The sequence below is a fragment of the Hesperophylax consimilis genome, chromosome 7 (genome assembly GCF_061612785.1).
Source record: "Hesperophylax consimilis isolate HC1 chromosome 7, BYU_Hcon_1.0, whole genome shotgun sequence".
NCBI classification, from domain to species: domain Eukaryota; kingdom Metazoa; phylum Arthropoda; class Insecta; order Trichoptera; family Limnephilidae; genus Hesperophylax; species Hesperophylax consimilis.
In genome coordinates, this window is record NC_142842.1 from 13,033,993 (window position 1) to 13,054,588 (window position 20,596).

Genomic DNA, 20,596 nt, shown 5'->3' on the forward strand with positions numbered 1-20,596 from the left:
CAAAGGCACAGTTGTTTTCTGTGATGCAATAGAATTATAATTTATTGATTTATTTTTAACTCTACAAAGGTACAGTTTATCAAAAAAGCATAAAAAATTGAATGAAATGAAAAAAAATAATTCATTACCGTGGCAACACCAATTTTAGAACAAATTATATCAGATTCAAATGAGAGGTTATCTATGATTGACTTCCGAATTTGACAGTATCCAGTTTTGTTTAATGTTTTTTTACCATAAATGTTTGTTTGACAAGGATAAAAAAATAATCTTGAATAATTCCACATATTTATTTATAATGCAAAAAATTATGGTTAAGATACCTTGATGATGGCATTGGCTGTCATGATGAGGACCGATTTCTTCTGCATCAGATTCAAGGAGTGAAACAGATATACAAGTAGTTGGGCGTGCTCCACATTCATATCTGAAAACATCACAAATATTATAATGTTTAGTGTAATTTGGTAAACATGTGAGTGCATTATTTTAAAAATAAATTAAGAGCACAATTTTGCCAACGCCAATCACGTATTTTCCATATAAAAAAATTTGCATTTATTATTTAACCCATTGACCTTAAGCCCCAACGCTCCTACAGGGGTTAATTGCTATGTCAAACTCAAACTAAGCCAGCGTGGTAGGCCTGAAGTATGTCGGCTTAAAAATGGACATATACAGCTCTTGTGTTCATTCTGTATAATTTGGAAAACAAATCTACTGTTGAGGGCAGTTAACAGCAAAATAATAAAAAAATAAAAAAAAATTATAATAAATTATTTTTCTCCACAGGAGCCCTTCTGATACAAAACAACAAATACAGGTCCTAGTTTTGAATAGTATCAGTGTCTTTTTGATTTATATTTTATCATACACAAAAAACAGTAAAATCTGTAAGGTAAAGGTTACAATTAGGTAAGGTAAAACAGTAGGTTAGCAGTTAAATTTCAAAGGTTAGGTTAGTTTGGCAAGTCAACTATGAGTAATAAGCATCACTGATACGCACCTTCATACTCATGGTCCTGCGACGGCAGCTGCTGCAGGGCGCACTCCACCAGCGTGCCAACTGTCTTGCTCCACAGGGCCAGGATGCCCGTTTCGCGGTCAGCCACAGGCCGGCCCAGGATCACGCTGCCCATCAGCTTGACGACGCGGCAGCCCACCTGCCACATGGAACAAAATCAAGTGACGACTAAAGGTTACTGTATGAATCGCACAACTAGTAGAAGACTATCATAAGTTTAAAATCAGACAATTCTCACTATATGTAACGGTAAACGGATAACTCACCAAAATGACAATTCAAAACACCATTAAAAAGTGATAGTCATGAAAAGTGATGAACTAAAAACTAGGTTAAATAGGTTACTTCCATCGCTTTTAATGACTTTAAATAACTTTTGAAAGGTGTATTGAATTTTCACTCTGTTGTGTTATCATGGAAATGAAAATTTTAAATCAATTGAATCATTTTACCTGCAGAGGCACCATGCCGGTCTGTTCGCCGGGTGGCGGTGGTGCGGCGCCTAGTTGCTCCAAGAGGGTCTGACGTAATGACGCAAAGCGTGGCGCCCCCGTCAGGGCGTGCAGATAGCGCACCAGGGCCGAGCTAAACGAGGCATACAATGCACCCAGTCGGGCGCCGAAGCATGGCGAGATTGTGCCTAAAATATTGGAAAAAACAATCTAATCAATCTGCCTTGAGCACTCACGCAGAATGGGTCAACATAGCCTAAAAAGGAGTACCTGAGAAAATTTTGAAAGTTTCTGATCAGAACCCCGACAGATGAAATATTAAAAACATTCAAGTTTTCAATACACAAAACTTTATTAAAAAATTTAAAAAAAACTGAATATTTTCTGCCCAACATAAATACTCAACCAGGGCAATAAGTCAATAGGGCAGACATTGCTGAGAGAACAGTGATAATCAACTTGCAAACATTATTTATTATCTTAAAAGAAAAACAAACATTCCTGGGTTACAAAAAACGTTCACTCAAAATCCCCAATGGTGCGTATACATTTACGAGCCAAATAACGAATTATGGGAAAGGAACGAGCCGCAAGCTGCAGTTCGGGCCTTTTGTGGATGTTCGTTTCATTCCCACGATTCGTGGTTCGGCTCGCAAGTGTATACGCAGCATTATATTTCACAAAAACACACCAAATAATAATATGCATCTCTTACTACTGTCTACAGTAATTATTATTACTACAGCGTTTCACAAGAGAGGTTAGAAGTTTCATCAGCCTATTGCTGGGCAGGTTTACACAACCCTCACTAGCAGCAGGAACACTTCCGTGGCCAGGCTGTTGTATTAATTGCAACAATAACAGTGTTTGTCTACTCACCCGTGTCGGTTCTGGCTGTCTCCCGATCGAGGTCCCTGACCAGCGCGGCCAGCAATGCCACCTGTGTCTCCTGGAGGCCGGTGGCCGAGCCGCAAAGTCGGCTGTCGCTGTGCAGCACCTCCCCCACTAGAAGCAGGAACACCTCCGTAGCCAGGCTGATGTACTGGAGGGAAATTTAAAAATATCATTATTTTCCTTGTTGACTGTCTCATTGTATTCCATATTTAAACAATGAAATATTTAAATTTAACCAGTCAAAAGACATGTAGAATTGCGATCCAAATAACACGGAATACTAACATCTGATATAATAAATACATTGCTACATATGTAATAAATACTGCCATCCCAATTCCCAGTATCGTAGAACCCTGTTAAATCGATATTTTTGCAAAATAAAGTACCCAGACAAGTGTTCATTTGTAATTCGAAACTTATTATGGTCAGCATAAATGGAAAAAATAAAATTTTTGCAAAAATATCTCATATACCGACGTGGCAGTAAAACATCAAAAAAATTTAATTTTAGGCAGCTATACTTGTTAATTTGAATCATTATTTCGTAAATCTGAATTTGAAGGGCCGTCTACAGGTATGTATACACAGCAATATACACAGAAATATTTTTACCATTTTACTTTGAATATCTAATTTAAAAGGCCAACCACGACGAAGGCCAAATTCCAATTTACACGATTTTACAAAATTTCTACATTACACGATTTTTGAAAATCTAAATTGAAGGACCGGCAGCAACGGTAATCAGCTGCGCAAATTCGATTTAGACGAAAATGTCATATTCTATGAAATTACTTGTAATATCTGAATTTTATGGCCCAACTGCTAAAGTTCGATTATACAGGCCTAAGTTGTATTATTACATTACGTATTTACTTCAAATACCTACCTGAATTTGACAGACCAGTCGCGGAACAAAAGAAATTTGATTTAAGAGGTCTGATGGATTTAGAATTAGTGGGATTCAACTGTATCAGTTAGCTTAGAATTAATACTAACGGAGTAGGGTTCAGCCTTGTCAGGCACCAGACCGGGAGCGTTGGAAGCCCGGGCAGAGTCCTGGCCGTCGGTAGTTCCTCCGGAGCCGGTGGGGCAAACTTCGTTGCCATCCGGGGCCACCAGCGTAGACTCAAACCACAGCCCCAAGAGCGGCTCGCTGTCTTCTGAAAGGCGAAAGTATACTTCTTAGTACCGTTTCAATCATCAACTTATAATATTTGACTGTGATGTGCACCTGGGAATATATTTTGTAAGGCCTAATATAAATTCCCCAAAGTCGGAATTTAAAAAAATATTATTATTAAGGAAGTTATTTTGAATGATTTTGCCTTTTTGGATAAAATTGATATTTAGAAAAATTAATAAACACATTAAAATTAGTTATTTATATATATCTCCAAAAATGAGATATTGAAAAAAGTTATGAGCTTTCAAATTGAACCTGAATAAAAAATATACAATCGTGCTCATGACGTCACACGAGACACAATTTATAATTTCAATGGCAGTGCTGCAGTACTGCTGCGCCATTCATTGTGTAAACCTTAACATCACATGCTTATCGACCAGCCGCAAATATCTTATCATACTGTAAAGGATGTGTGAACAACGTTGTATGAGAGAGACAGCATGAAAGAGAAACAACAATGAAGATATATAAGATGTTAATTACAGTCTATTTGACTAATAATCCACCATCCGACAGAAATCTTAAATTTAAAAGGCCAATACTAAAGACATTATGATTGGCATTTCTCTCGAACAATCACATTCTATATATCGTCGATGTAAATTCAATGCCGCGTGTGAGTAAATAATTTAAAAATACATTTTTTTGGCGCTTTCAGTTGAACAGCACAAGCCACATTGATTGGTGCTTTCAAATTGTGAAATTGACTGCTTGTACTATTGTTAAACTTAATACTGCGAATGAACCGTCCCCAGTATATATTCAAGCAAGAGCGCGTATATCAATAGATGGTTTTTTTCCCCTCTGAACATTTTAACAAATGGTTCTTCCACGGTATTGGACTTACACCGACTATATAATCTATTTGACTAGTGTTGAGCTATCTCAATATAACAGGAAGCCTAGACATCATCAACATTACCATCGTCTGTCTCCGAGTCCTCGGAGCACATGATCATGTCTTGGTAGTAGACGGTGGAGTCGGAGTGGTCGGCATCCTGCTCGTGTTGTTTCTGCACCACGGCCCTCTTGAGAGCCGTGGCCTTTCGGTAGCACACCACACCCAATACCACCAGAAGCTGGAAACAACAACATACATTACTCATCTTAATTTGATTCTAATATTATGAAATTCCACTCCTAGGTTCCAAACAGGCCAATAAAATTTATTATCAGTTCATAAACGGTTTCGATACTGTCTAAATACATACTGCTATGCTGACTGAAACGTTGGCTAACGGAGGCGGAAGGTGTTGAAGTGCAACACGGCGTTATTCTCCCCAAAAGGTAATTATAATATATTATAAATCAGTTTTATAATGTATGATAATATATCATCGTGTTAGTAAAATATTGTGTACAAGTGCTGAAAATGAGAAAAAAACTTTGGCCACGCATAAAACCCATTATACATTTATTACTGCCAGCACACCACCGGCTACTGACGACCGCGCATCGTGGCACGGCAAGCGAAACTCTACACTTCTACACTACAGCAACATTCGGCAGATATATTAAATTGACAAATTTTTTCCTGATTTTTCAACAAAACATTTTTTTCCATTGATGAATACTTTTTTTTAACAGTAACTTATCTTTTATGATTGTACTACCATGCAGAATCGCCTCCCGAAGTCATTGCACTTTATCTCCGGACACCTCGTATAATATTTATTATATACTAGGATCGACTGAACAGATGCAGTAGGATTAGTGTTAGAGTAAAGTGGATCACTGACCTGGTGCAGCGGCGCACACGCCACTAGGCGTGCTACCCTTTGCGCAGCTGTGTGGGGGACCGGGGCGTCTAATGGTGCCGGCGGTTCCGCTGCCACGGCTGCATCCTCCCCCTCCGCGCCCGCCTCAAGCCTGGCATCCGCTAGCAGCGCGCGCAGTCCCTCCAGGCAGCGGGCGCCTAGGGCCACCCAGGTCACATGCACGCCTTGTTGACTGGAATAATCAACATACTAACATTGATCTAACTCCGGACATGATGTTAAAAATATAAAAAAAACACATGTGCGTCCTTTTCGTGGAATTTTTATATATTTTGAATATATATTTTTTGTTATATATATATTTTTTAAAAAGGATTTACTTCTAATAGACAGGGTACAGAGGCGATTTACAAAAATACCAAGAGCTTTGAAAGACTAGAAACATGAAGATAGACTTAAGGAACTAAAGTTACCAACATGTACCAGTGGACTGTTTTTCGAGAACATGCGACAAAATGCGACGCTTTTTATATTATACATGTTCATAGATGGCGTTAATTAATTTATATTATGAAAATACGCTTTTTGCAAGGTATTGCTTTACATTATTAGGCAAATTATTTATTGCGCACGTACATACGCAATTTGAATATAAACAGTTTTGTCCGTAAAAAAAACTCAATTCTTTCAAGAAAGGCATACAAATACAATATTGGATTGAATTAGTGGTATCAGCAAACCATTGTGGATTGTTAGCCTTGCTTACATTCTGGCGAGGTTGTAGGGGCGGGAAGTGGCCTTGGCGGGGCTCTTGCCGGTCTGCGGGGGGCCCGAGGGCTGCGGCCCTGTGAGACTCTGGTGCAGGCCGCTGAGGAGCACCCAGGTGCCGATCATCAGGTGGTTTTGGTACACCTGCCAGACAATAAGAGACAATTATTGGAATATGTTCTACACCAAATACATACTGGAGGTAAAATGTATAAAAAAATGCCTTTGCTGATTTACAAATTGCACATATTACATACAGACATTTAACCGCTTCTGTGCCAAGAGCGAGTTAACTCGCATTCTTGGCCTGCTGTGCACAGCTACACTTCTACCTACTGGCATTTAAAAGGTTAAAGTATGAATTTCATCAAATTAAAAGGATTACAGTTCTCTATTTCTTTCTGCAGTAAATCTTAGATATTTTACCTATTAAAGAATTTACAGAAGGGAGTTTATTAATGCTTGCATTAGAAGTCCACAAAATGCAGTTTCAACCATTTTTAAAAACTGACCCTTAACCTTTAGAATACCAGACCCTTTTTGAGGGAAATCAAAAATGGAATCAAAAATGAATTCTAAAGTGTTTCAAGTGCAAGCGATTCGGTTAAAAAATTTTATGCACTTTCTCGTGGCATACAGGTTTAAGTCGCATATCAAAAAATTCCAGCTACGGCGAAATTCCATTGCCAGCAGCACATGAACGGTTTGTTGGTCGTAAAAAATTCTTGTCACTGGTGTACGAACGGTTTTCCAGAGGTTAATATTGTAAATTAACTTACCAATTAGTTTACATTAGTTTTAAATTGAGTTATACTAACATTGCATTATTACTATTTTAGGATAGGTTATTTAGTGTAAATGAGTTTACCATCACAAAACTGCACTAATAAATTGTTATTATTACTTACTATTATTTATTATTCCAACCCTGATAATTCTAAATATTTGGCAAAAAAAAAAATATATATCCCAGAATTTTTTTCATCCTTTTTATTTGAAATTCCTTAATATACTCACATAGCCCCCTGCCCTGGTGGAGTTTCTGAGGATCTCCCCGACAGAGTTGAAGAGGCCGAGGGCCCCCTCCACTAGAGCGGCAGCCAGGTTCTCCGCCTCCTCGTCTTTGGGGTGGACTGACGCCTGAAAAGTCACAAAACCATTAGTTATTAGTCAACAATCATGCCGTATGGCCATGGTCGTGGCATCATCAATTGGGGTATGTTGTGAGGATGAAGGGAGTAGAAGTTTGAGGGGAAGAAGATGAGGAAAGAGGAAGGTAGGGAAATAACAGATCTGGAACATTTCAAGCGATGTTTCGATTAATTATTATTATTTTCTTATTTTTTATGTTTCAAAGTATTTGTCAAATTAAAATTATACTATCAACCATGTAAAAGCCCTCTGGGCGTTAAATAAATAAATAAGATTGGTGGTCTTTCACCAGGGCGATCCGCAACTCGAATGCTAATCAAAAGATATTTACTAACACAAATTAAAAATTTTAACATGAAAATCAATTGAAAAAAATATTCAAAATTATGTCAGGGCAACGTTTCATTTCATAAAAATTTGGTAGCTAGTAAGTGCAGAGGGCAGTTAAATAATAAGTAAAGTGAAAACTGCTTATAAGGTTCCAACATAAGAAGTTTTTGTTTTTTCAGTCTATTGAAAAATTTTATAAGACAGTTTCACTACTGTACGTAAATGCAACAATACTAACTTGCGTGGTGGCACAGAGGAGCCACGCGGCACTGATATCACTGAGCAGAGTGATGCGTGCGGACGTCAAGGGCTCTAGGCACGGCAAGGACAGAGCCGTCTGGCAGATGGATACCTCGTTCACCAAGAAGCCAACCCTGGATCAGACAATCAAACAATATTATACAAATTCATTAATATGTGTACGAGCATCTAATAGCATTAGTATATGTTTATTATCATTTGCCTCTACAAGATCAAATAAAAATAATAATAGTCTTATTCGGGATTACATTGCAGGGGTTGTGCGATGCAATGTAATCCGCACTGGCATTATAGCATATAATAAATATTTAAAAAAAAATTTTGAAAGAAAATATACAAACCAACATTACTTGTGCAACAAATAAAAAATATATTTTTTTAAAGTATATGTAGGTACAATAAATAGCAAAAATAAACATTTAAAGTGAGTTACAGAGTACGTAGTAGTCAACATAAAGAAAAAAGTGAAAATGGAGAAATCTACAATAAAACGTTTTACAAGAGAAATAATATTGTTGTCATTTTATCAAAGCATCATGCAAAAAAGATTGTCTGTTTTAACGGAGCTCAATACAAAATGATGCAACATTAGCCTAACAGATCAAAAATGTGTTTCGTTTTACTGTGCACATTTAAAAGTACCATTTGTAGCGTACGCACTGCTACACATTTAAATTAAAATTACCATTTTTTGTTGAATTTTTGCGCTTGATCTAACCAAATATTGTTTGATATAAGTTAATTTGTACGTACAACTATACCGTCATCAAGATTTAAACAATCGACATGGTGTATATATAATTGTGATCTAAAATATTCCTTTACCTCAATAGAAATTTTAAAATGACTTAATTCATTATGCATAGAAGCTAACCAAGTTCGTCAGCAGAATACTTAAATGTTCCAACAGCACTTTCCCAACGTTTCAGCACAATGTTTTAAGAAAACAGAGTAATGTATCTTTGGAAGGCATTATAATTTAATCAATTATGATTTAGACAAAAGAAAGAATAGAGATAAAATAAGTATCCAAGAAGTTGAGAAAGTTGATTTACCTTAAATCTGCTATTAGAACAATTGACATTTTGACGGACAATTGCCAGAAAACAGAGTTTCGTGGTACGACACATGCCATCACGTCTTTCTTTTGAAGTGAATGAAAATCAGTAATAAAAGAACTATCCTCTTTGGGTGTGACCCTATCAAAAGTGTTTGCGTTGTGACACAAATAGACAGGCTATATACTACTGCAATACAAAACTTGTCTTCCCAATCCGTTATGTCGTATTGCGTCCCTGATAAAAGACATTTATGTACATTGCGTTTTCACATCTCATCTAAAATGACATTGTGTCCGTGAGTGTGCTAAGTACTCTGAACGCACTGCAGTACCCGGCTGATTAGAGCATTAATTCCATACAATTGTAACGGTTAGTTAGTTAGTACAATATAATACTGACAGGGTGGTGTCGGCGGAATGATGCTGGTAGTGGCAGGTGGTGGAGTCGCGTGCGGCGCGCAGCCTCAGCAGGTAGCGCTGCAAACAGGGCAGGGACCCGCACAGGGACAGCAGGGTGGCTCCTGCACGCAGTGGGGCCAGCAGAGAGCGACACTCTTCCCAGATCACCTTCTGGACATTCAAACAATACATTACAATTTTAAAAATATACAATATTACGAAATTAAAACAACAGATGTTACTAAATAATTATTACAGTGCACAATCAAAAGATACCAGATATCACTAGCTTCAAATCTTCATTGGTTTTTCAAGGGAACCGTTTTCCTCGTTTATTTACTTCAAATTTCCTCTTTTACTTCAAATCTTTGAGGAACCAAAAATACTTTGGAAATAAAGGCTCTTCTGGCCTCTAAAATGCAATGTTTTGATTATAGCTATGAGACTGAAACAAATCAGTGCTAATTTTTTTTTTTTTCCTTATTTGAGTTACTTGAGTCGAAGATTTCAAGCCTAGTGCCAATTCTTACGAAGAATGTAATCAGAAATTCTTACGAAGAATGTAATCAGGAATTCTTACGAAGAATGTAATCAGGAATTCTTACGAAGAATGTAATCAGGAATTCTTACAAATAATGTAATCAGGAACAGTTTGAAAGACCTTCCTCCAGAAAGAACAAACATAAGAATCACTGCTTCTACTGCTTTCCACTTTGCCAGTGACCTTTATTAAATCTGTAACTAGCAGATCTGTTCTAGAACAGTCCATGCTTTATATTCAAATGTAGAAGATAACCACAGACAAATTAGAATGTAAACCTCTATGAAACCAAAGTTTTCTACTGCAATTCTTGACAAAGCTCTGTACAAGCGTTATGTGTCGTCTGACAAATTTTTACATGAAACGGCAAAAAAAGTAAGATGACGAAAATGCTTGCTTATTTATCTAATAAAATGTGTGTGTTTTTTTTTCGTATCAGTAATTTTCGTTCAGTATTTTAAAGAAAAAACTTAAGTTGAGCCATTTTTAAAACTTTTTTTGTTTAAATTAAAAAATTTTGTATTTCAATTTTTTGTTTGTTTATTATTAACCTTTCCTCATCTGTGGTGTGTATTTACTACACATTGTTTCTAATAACTTTAATAACTCTATAAATATAATAAATTCTGGTTTCAGATTTTAGGTATTCCTCCGTTATACATTTATGCACTGAATTAAAAAATAATATATTACATAGTTTTCAAATTCAATTAAAAATCAGAGTTTTTTTGTTAAAAATCGGGAACAAATACACCAATACAATCAACCGTGTGATACTAAATAAGCGAAGAGTGTGCGAGGAAATGACACGCTATTGATGTCCGGCTTTAATTCGCTATGCGGGAACATGAGACATCCACACTTCTGCAGTTGTAGTTTTTGATTTAGAACATCGATACCTACGACCGCACAGCTGTGTTTGTGCCAGCCGCGCCGCTAGCCAGTTAGCCGCGAACCGTCGTTAGATGTGGACCCCTCGCACGTTTCTTTAGCATCTGCCGATGGTTTTTTCATGTTTTCAGTAATTAAATTACAATTATTATCACTTTTGATATAAAATATAATAAACATAATCGATTAGCTATGAATATTCATATTTTTCCGATATTAAATCGCTTATTTTGAGATGTGTATTGACAACAAAAAGGCATAAGGCGTGTATTTTTTTAGCACAGTAAGGGAAAGGTTAATAATGAAATTTGAAAGCGTATTTCATCACCTTTCAAAAACAGCTTTTAGTTTTCGGATACATTCAGAAATATTCCATTTACAGTAGAACCCCGATAATTCAAAAAACGCGTAATTCGAAATTTGGGTAAAAAAACACCCCAGAAATTTTTTTCATACAAAATGGTTTTTTAATTCGAAATTCGTAATTCCAAATTTTATTTATGGCCGCACACGAAATTTTTTTCGCGTATTATTTATTATTTTTGCGAAAATAAATCACAAAATTTCGTAAATCTGAATCTGAAAGACAGCCGTGGCGGTAAAAAGCCGAAAAATGTATTGTTGCGTGGTTATACATCGTCCTAATTAGTATTATTATTTTGTAAATCTGAATCGATTTACACTGGAATGTGGTATTTTTCGAATATTCAAGTTTGAAATATGTCATATTTTTACGAATTTACACCAAATGTCTGTATTTAAAGGGTCAGCCGTGACGGAAATAGGTGGCGGAATTTCAATTGAGTTTTGATGACCCGTGGATTTCTAATTAACGAGGTTCTACTGCTTATGGATTTTATTGCAAAGCCCAAATACACACTTATTCTCCGACCTTCTGGTAATGTCTTTACGAAAAATAAAGGTCAATATGATAGGGGTTCATAAATCAAAACTAAAATTTCCAATGAAATCATAGGATTTGTAAGTGGGTACTTACAAATCTACCTGCCATCTTAATTGTAAAGATGTATTTTACGCAGCATTTTTTTTTTTTTTCAAATAAGTAATTCTACAAATTGTCCAAAGAAACAAATGTTCAAATTACTTCAGGCAGGAATCATGATATTTTAAAAAAAGCAGAAAAAGTAGAATTAAACACAACGATTTCACTTTTGAAAAAGAATCTTCACTCCAATGAATCCATTAAAACGGCCACCATCTTAAACCGGCACGAAAACAGGAGGTACAAACAAATTTACAGACAAATGAAATGTCAAAAATTAAAAGAGAACTTGGCTAAGTTCAGGCAATAAAGGAATCACACATACCTTGATATCCAGAGCGGGCTGCGCCAGTGGTGTATCGACGGGCGTGTCGGCAGCGGGTGTGGTGTCAGCTCCGGCGGCAGCAGGGGCGGGCTGAGTGGCAGGTGTGGGGACAGGCTGCACAGCGGGGGTGGGCGGGCCCGGCAGCGCGGGTGCCGAGTGCGCGGCACGCAGCGTGCCCGTCAGCACCTCGGCCAGCCCGTCGGTGCGGCGGCGCTCCGATTGGCCCGATTTACCGGGTTCCGGGACTGAAATTATTTATTTTATTTGATATAAGATGGGCTGACAGACTAGCAAGAAAAGGGGCGGAAGCACCAAGAGATCCACGCCGGCTGTAGGAGTAGCAGCTTGCCAAACCAAACTACATTATTATTTAATGAGCAGGTAGCATTCTGCTGATGGGCTCATATCTGATACAAAGATTTAACAGTAATTGAGTTGTTTTAAATTAAAAATAAGTTAATCCTTATTAATCTCTAATCTCGTTTATCTCTCCAAATAAGAATCCAATCAAGCTTTGAATTGGTTTATTTTAGTAGAACTACTAACGGGACACTGCAATCTCAGGAGACACATGCAGTTGTTGGGAGTAGAAAACACCAATAAATGCTGGAAATGTGAAGAGGATGAAGAATCCAATTCACCTACGGTGCTAATGTGACGCCCTGATGGAAACAAGGTTCAGTTACCTGGTGAGACAAATTGTGGAACCAGGAGACAGCCAAATATCCAATGACAACACTGGTGATCTTTATCAAAGGGACCGCGTTACTGTTGAAGGAATGAGGTGAAACGAGAGATAGCACAATGGTCCCATGTCGTCCAGAATGCTCATGGGAACTATCCGTAAACCATCTCTGCTTTAGTAAAATAAATAATGTAAATCACAACGAGCAGTAAAAACATTGAAATCTAGTTCAAGCTTTACAGGATGCCATATACCTAACTTAATCAACTGAAAGGTTTAAACTTTCAAAACTGTGTATTCCTAATAATACCAATTCATGATATCAGCAGCGTCAAAAGCTATCGGGAAGATAGCTACGGGAACCATGGTGCACATAACAGTGCAAATGGAATCAATGCTATTAGTACCTACAAGGGTGAACAGTGAACAGAAGTGCATCGGTGTGAGGTGTGAACTTACTAGCGGTGGTGTTAGGAGGAACCTTGGCGTCCTTCAGGAGCAGCGTCAGGACGGCGATGTCCGACCGCGGCAGTGCGGGCGACTCAATGCCGCACAGACCGGCCAGGGGAAGCAGTAGCTGGAAAAACAACACATATCAGAATCAGGGAAACGAAAACAGAAAGAATGAAAGTCTAAAGGCTACGCTTTCTTGCCTTATGTTCACTTTTAACAAATTCTTTAATATATCGCCTGCATAGATTAGGAAATTAATACTTTGATATCAATGATGAAGGAAGTCTGTTCATTTAAAAGATACATAGAAAAATATATTTTACGTATGCAAGAAACAAAAAATAAGTAATTAAGCATACTATATTCACTAACTGTACTTTGTGATAAAGTTGATCAAATCACTGTAACCTTTTTTATTTGGAAAAACAAAGTTTATAATATTTTTGGTTTATAGATGTACAGTAAAACTCGCTTAAGAAGTTCCCACTTAAGAAGTTTTCACGCTTAAGAAGTTTTGATTTTTGGTCCCTTGAAAATTCCATACAAAAAACACGATTTTTTCCCACATAAGAAGTTTTAGAGCTAAAACTGCTTCCCGCTTAAGAGGTTTTAGAAATCCGGCGGTAAAATCAACACAAACGAAATATTGTGTCGCAAAATATCTAAAATGAACCTTTTTCCAAGTCATAAATTGAAAGACGTTGACTGAAACCCATACCTAGTACCTGAGACCATAAAACCCTTTGTCGGCCGCCGGGCCGTAAGCCGTAACCTGCCGTAACCAATAAATAAACCAAATACCCCGTCTCCTAATCCCCTAACTAGGTAAAATAGCAATGGAACGAATAAACAATGCGGAATTATGTAACAAATATGCAAGCGTCTTTAAGGCCGAAATAACATGAAAGATTATATTAAACTCAACCTTAATGACAACGTGGGCTAGATCACATTTGACGCCTCCTTCAATAATCTTCCCTTTGATAATGAACATAGAGATGTTTCGTAATATTATTGTATAAAATTTTTATTCCATAGAATTTGTAAAACACGAAAAACTTTTGATAATCTATCGGATCACGGTTAATATGGAATATTTCACCATTAAATACATAACAACATGATTATATGGCGGGGGAGATGGTAAAATATGCATTATAATTTTATTACTTTTATTATTACTTTCTGTGGTGGTAGTAGGAGATTTTCAAACATTGTTGGGTTATTCGTAACCCGGGAATGTTTGTCTTTCTTTTTAAAAAAAAAAAAAAAAATTACGTTTTTTTCATTCAAACATCAAAAATTGCCGTGCATCATGTTTCATCTGACATTTGTCGTAAATTAAGTTTGAAGGTTAGGAAATACATATGCATAAATTTAAAATGTAGATTGAAACGAAACTTCGCAAATGATTTTTGTAGTTTTTGGATGCGTTCACAGATTATAATTCCAGCGTCAAACAGCTCGTATGATATAACTACCTTTTTCTAAATACATAATACTAATTACCATGATAACTAGAAGATGTATATATATATATTTTTTTTTTGACCGCTTGGATCATATGAGCTTGTTTTCACGACAATTTAACGTAGGTAGACATAGGAATGACGTATGCCCCGGACTCGAGTTATTAAATGGCTAAAATTGAATCCCACTTAAGAAGTTTTCCCACTTAAGAAGTTTTTTTTCCCCGGTCCCTTAGAAAACTTCTTAAGAGAGTTTCACTGTACATGTGTAATTTACCCATAACACATTATGTATTTAATAATTATACAGTACAGATCCCGTAATGTATGTACTTTGGTTTATTTGGGATAAGAGATTTTACATTTATTTTCATTCCAGTTGAAGATATCTACTTCAGAGAGAATGTTATTGTATTAATCTAAGCATTTTGATTCAAATTTGACTACAATGTTTTTCACTAAAAATAAATCACAAATGCGTGTGCCGCGTGGGTAATTTCAATTCAATTCCATTTAATAATTCAGAATATTCAGTAAGGTAAAGTTGTTCACGATTTTATATAATAATATCTACAAACTGTTTACGTAAACTGAATGAATCAAATTTTGAAAAACACAGTTGCAACAAGATAATTAATTATAATATCGATTGTGCGATTTGTGTTTCATGATTTATTTTCTGATTATATTTAATTTTGTTTATATTCAATTTTATTTGCATAAAATATTATATTATAGTATGTAATGCATAAATGAAACCCACATAGTCGATGCAAACTTTTAATTGTATATGCAAAGTATAGTTGTTTGATATGACAATGTTTGTGAAGCCTATTGTATTTCTAGTTTTTGATCCAGGTATTTTAACTGCCTTGTTTATTATCTTATAGTGTTACATTTATATTGTTACTTACTAAAGTTCTCACTTAAAAGATTATTGATTTTCTTACAATTATATATATATATTTTTATTTATGGGTTTGTACAGATTGGCATCAATGGAAAATTATTTCTCTTACTTTTTGTATTTTTATATTTTCTTACACTTTTATACTTTGTACGAAATTTTATGCCTATGTTAATGGCACATGTTGTGCGGTAAGTTTTTTAAATAAATAAATAAACAATGTTACCAACAGAATTGCCAGGATATTGAGTAAAGCAAGCATCAAGACTATGGAATAGCGACCAAAACGCAAGACCTTTTGAGGCCTGCAAAGTTTCCAAGTTTCCTCTTGAGACAAATGGATAGAAATAACAACGTCAGAATGGATGTGTTTACCTGTTTGATGGAGACGCTGGGCAATGGGGCCCCCTCAGGGGTACCCCCGGCCTGCTCCGACAGCTTGAGCAGGAGCTGGCGGACCAGGACGCGGCAGGCGTCTCGGACTGGCCCCACATTCTCGGGGCCCACTGAAACAACAATGTTAAAAATAAGTATAAGACTAGCGAGAACTCTGTGGGACATAAATAAAATCATCGAGACCTTGAAATCATACAAATGTTAACATGGGAGAGTAAAGCATGCAAAAACTAGATAATTAAAATTTAAATTTTTTAAAATTAACCTACTTTGTCTGGGAAGGATAGTTCTACCTTTTACATCGATCCTGCTTGAATGGCGGAAAAAGCATTGCTGTCCGATAATTTTACAAAATTTTTTTATACCAATCTCTTTGTAAGGGTCCCAACTATATATTATATAACCATATATAGAAAATCCCAACTGTATTTAAAAATGTGAACCAAGTCTTGCCATATATTTAAATCCTTGTCTTTTGTATGGAAGAATGTTTTATCAAAAGTAAACTATATTTAAACCCGTAGAATGGATAAAACATCCTTCCACTTATTGCACTGGAAATGCGGAATTTTTTGTTTTTTTTTCATAATGATTTGAGTAAAAATTAGAAACGTAATAAAAACTACGTACATTTATTACAAATAAAAAATCACTAAATGGCCCTGACTTCAACTTTAGATTATGGAGTCGTATTACAAAAGTAGGCTTAATTTCAGACAACAATTTTATACTTGGGGTATGGTGAGACTGTGTAAAAAATTTCACTAAAATATATGTATTATTTTCTAAGATATAGCTGTTTAAAAACTAAATCCATTTTCTCAAATGGGACCCTTGTTTTCACTTGTATAAAGTGTGATAAAATCCAACCATATATTTTCGTTAACCAAATGATGTAATGAATGCACAATTGAAATCTTGTATGAATTAGACAGACAAACATTGTATAAAGAGTATGAATGGTTGTCTGGCCTGTCTTAATTTTATCCTGTCATCAGAGATAATACATTGTGTAATTATTAGTCCAATTTTGACTAAAAAATGTCACTGAAAAATCTTAACCATTTGGGCCACATAGTGCTCTATTTGTCACGAAACATCAAATTCGTTGAGTAACACTGTGCTATATCTGTCACCATTTGACAAGTCCTCACATCCTCATAAAAATCACTCTATCTTCTTTTCTATTATGGTCACACATAATGATGTTGACAGTTTTAGAAAGAGAGAACACCAAGCTTTCTCTTTTCATTTAAAAGTTTACAATATTACACATTCAAAATCTTGCAATTAAATGTCAAGTGGAAAATTTCAAAATAAATCTCTAAAATTAGACAGTCGTAAGTAACATGATATAATATTGGTTAGACCCAATGGGTTAAAACAAAAGGGCCACTTTGTATATAACATTTCATATGAATTTCAAACACTCCTTCAAAATCTGTTTTCTAATTGAACAATAATTGCAAAATATAGAAAAAAAACTGGCCAGTTATTTCAACGAGGTTAAATGCCAAATTTTTGGAATTTAAAAATATGGGATGAACGGCTAAGAAATCTAGGTGGATTCATTGGCTTTAAACCACAGTAGGCAGTTTGTGTGTTTCCATGTTGATATGTATTTTGCGTAATTATATTAATTAAATAATATGGTAACTGTATACATATGTACATACGCATACAACCAATCGCCCAAATGGATATACATATATTGAATTGTCCCTGCATTGATAAAATTAATTTTCAGCTTTGAATGGAATATAAATTTTCTTTTGTTTTTCAATTGTCATAATTTCTTCACCTTTTTTTAAATTTCTTTATAAATAAAACATGCCTAAATACCTTTATTTTATTTTTCGAGTTCGGTCAAAATAGTACGTATCTAATTTGCAGACTAAATGGTAAAAATTCTAGCCACTCATATGGTATCAGAAATACCAACATAAGAAAATGTCATCAACAGAAATTATTTTGGCTGTCATCCCATACAACGAAAGCGAATTTTCATTTTACGTAATCAAAAATTAAAATGTTAAAATTAAAAATTTCTTAAATGCAGTCAGTTTCCTTGTATAATAAATGAAGTAGGTGAATCAAAAGGTTTTATTAATAAATATTTCGTATTAGTCGTGGCCAGCGATGCCGAATATTTACCGGCTTTTATAGTAATTAAGTTGAATAAAAGTGTTATTTAAAAAAACATATTTGTTTTAAGCATGGCCAGCAATCTTAAATGATTACCCTAAATTCACCTTTTACCACCTACCCGACATACATAGTTATTTCTTGTAGTAATTATATTGAAACCAATATATGGTAAAATTTCGACCGCGCTGGCCTCGGTTATTATTAATCTAACCTTTAGATTCATCTTAATTACTGTACGACACAACTTTTTGCATTCGGGGCGGTGGAAAATATTGCAATAAATTTTTTTATTAATTAATGCTCGTTTCTTCTGTCGGCTACGATTGTCTAGCATCTAGCTCCTAGCTCTTCGTAAAGTGTCAGGAATGCCAACATAACAAAATGTCAGCGAGTGTTAGAAATGGAGGCCGACCATCGCCGCGTCGCCGATTTCGTATGCGAGAGTAGATTTTAATTTTACGTAATTGAAATTTGTTATACAGTAATTAAGGTGAATCCATAGACATATGAATATTAGTAGACCTGCCCTAAGTGATTAAAAGCGTATTATTCCCCACTCCCCATACCTTTTTCCATTGGAGCCGGCTGGGCTCGCGTATGGCCTCCCGTGAATTTTGAAACCGTGACGTCATCATTCTTGTGCGAACTATGGTCGAGGCATCATCGGTTCATTTTACGAAATAACACGGCAAAATGGTGGCTTGTGGTATGAAAACTTGTAAAAATAGATGTGAAAAAGAGAATAAACCCAATTGTCGTATTACATTCCATATATAAGCATTATTTTACTTTATTTTAAGCATATTCACATCGTATAATATGGATCAGTTGTAGAAACTTATACTATCACATCGAGATACGTCTGGACGCGAAACACAAAGCTGGTTGGTTGCTGGGAAGTAAATTATGAACATTTATAAAAGTGTCTTAACTAAATACGTAAACGAAATATTCGACTCTGAAAATAGAAGAAATTTATTTTGCCGAATTTGGACTTCGCAAATTTGTTCAAAACGTGGTGAGTAATTTGCGCTCCCATGTAAAAATGTCTATTCATTCAAAAGCAGATTTTACTTTTAAGAACTAAATTGTGATATTATAATGCGAGATGCCTATATACTGTCAGATTGATTTATTGACGAATCACAGTCAGCTTTACCCCCTTCGTTCTTCAACAGTTGATTTTACCCCTCATCTTTAATTTCTAGTCTATATATTCATATGTCTGTGGGTGAATCTAAAGGTTTTATCTAAAAAATATTCATAATAAGCGAAGCCAGCGCGATCGAAATTTTACCCAATATATTATATTGAAACTAATATTTCAAATTTTATTGCCCATTAAACGTGAAGTGGAATTTGACCACTTTAACATTGAGTGAGTACATAACTTACGTATCCCTGCAGAAGATGTATCTAAATTATAGACATTTGCAGAATACGGTAAAAAGAAATTAAATTATTGAATTTAAATACTACAAGCTATCAATGAAAATAAGGTTTTCAACACTATCAGATCTATTTACGGATATGACTTTTGGTGCATTATTGTCAGTAAATATAATTTTAAAACTATGTAAAAGTAAAAAGGACAAAATAAACTCACGATACGACGAATAGGTGTAGATGAGGTGTGCCGACAGAGCAGCTAGCGGCGTGTAGAAATTTTCATGACTATTATCATATTTCTGGAATTCGGTGTTGCTGGAAAGACAAACAAAATATTAGATCGTGTAATAACACGCTACTGCATTTACAGGGAAAAACATGAACCTAAACATAGTACGCGAAAGAATATTTTAAGAAAATTGAATAAATCGTGGAAACATCAAGAAAGAATGACAAACTTTGCGCAATACAGAAATAATACAAGACGTATTTGACATTGATCGGCACTTTTTTCAACTGGAAAAAAAGCTTACTATAGTTTGTAAAAAAGTGTTTTAAAAGATTTACCTTTTAGCGATAGCGTTGATGACTTCGATGAAATCGTTTTTATCACAATTCGATCCTTGTAATGATGTTAAAATAGGTTTTAAAATCGGTGTCCAGTCGACCCCTCCACTTTGGGTAGCCATTTTTTCACCGAATGACATAGAACATAGATAATAGATATTGGTGAATGATAAACAAAATAGCAGCTGTAAAAATAGAGATGTGCACAGTCGAAACTCGAAACATCACATCTGACGACACCATTCGATAATTTTAATGATGAAATTTATTATTATCCCGATGAACTTTATTGTTTATCACAATTACATTTTTATAATTTTTGATAGATTCTTTAAGCTTTATCTATTGGTTTCGGTGGGTTGTTTAGAATACTCATAAAAAATATTTTTTTGGTTCTAAAATAATAATTGTCATTTTTTTAAAACCGGAACTGTAAACAGTTCATGAAGTGAGGAATGAGGTCAGCAAAATTCTTAAAAACATTTTTTTCTTTTGGGATTCTTCAAATATTTAAAGGGGAGAGGGTGGCCTTAGATAGCATGGACTTAAAAGGCCCTGGACGGAGCAATTAG

At 35.4% G+C, this 20,596-nt stretch overlaps 1 protein-coding gene across 2 annotated transcripts in view; it reads right to left on the reverse strand.

The window, feature by feature from the left end:
• poe (E3 ubiquitin-protein ligase-like protein poe) overlaps nucleotides 1–20,146 on the reverse strand; it is a 133,893-nt gene extending 113,747 nt beyond the window's left edge. For both annotated transcript variants that reach the window (XM_089633226.1, XM_089633227.1), the window contains exons 1-16: nucleotides 20,025–20,146; nucleotides 19,675–19,772; nucleotides 15,900–16,030; nucleotides 13,155–13,272; nucleotides 12,011–12,255; nucleotides 9,252–9,421; nucleotides 7,769–7,904; nucleotides 7,066–7,188; nucleotides 6,047–6,192; nucleotides 5,302–5,512; nucleotides 4,485–4,641; nucleotides 3,373–3,536; nucleotides 2,356–2,518; nucleotides 1,477–1,664; nucleotides 1,007–1,163; nucleotides 324–427 (exon numbers count right to left, since the gene is read on the reverse strand). In XM_089633226.1, the coding sequence (XP_089489352.1) occupies nucleotides 324–427; nucleotides 1,007–1,163; nucleotides 1,477–1,664; nucleotides 2,356–2,518; nucleotides 3,373–3,536; nucleotides 4,485–4,641; nucleotides 5,302–5,512; nucleotides 6,047–6,192; nucleotides 7,066–7,188; nucleotides 7,769–7,904; nucleotides 9,252–9,421; nucleotides 12,011–12,255; nucleotides 13,155–13,272; nucleotides 15,900–16,030; nucleotides 19,675–19,772; nucleotides 20,025–20,146 (2,433 nt within the window). The remainder of the gene's footprint in view (nucleotides 1–323; nucleotides 428–1,006; nucleotides 1,164–1,476; nucleotides 1,665–2,355; nucleotides 2,519–3,372; nucleotides 3,537–4,484; nucleotides 4,642–5,301; nucleotides 5,513–6,046; nucleotides 6,193–7,065; nucleotides 7,189–7,768; nucleotides 7,905–9,251; nucleotides 9,422–12,010; nucleotides 12,256–13,154; nucleotides 13,273–15,899; nucleotides 16,031–19,674; nucleotides 19,773–20,024) is intronic.
• Nucleotides 20,147–20,596: the final 450 nt, after the last annotated feature.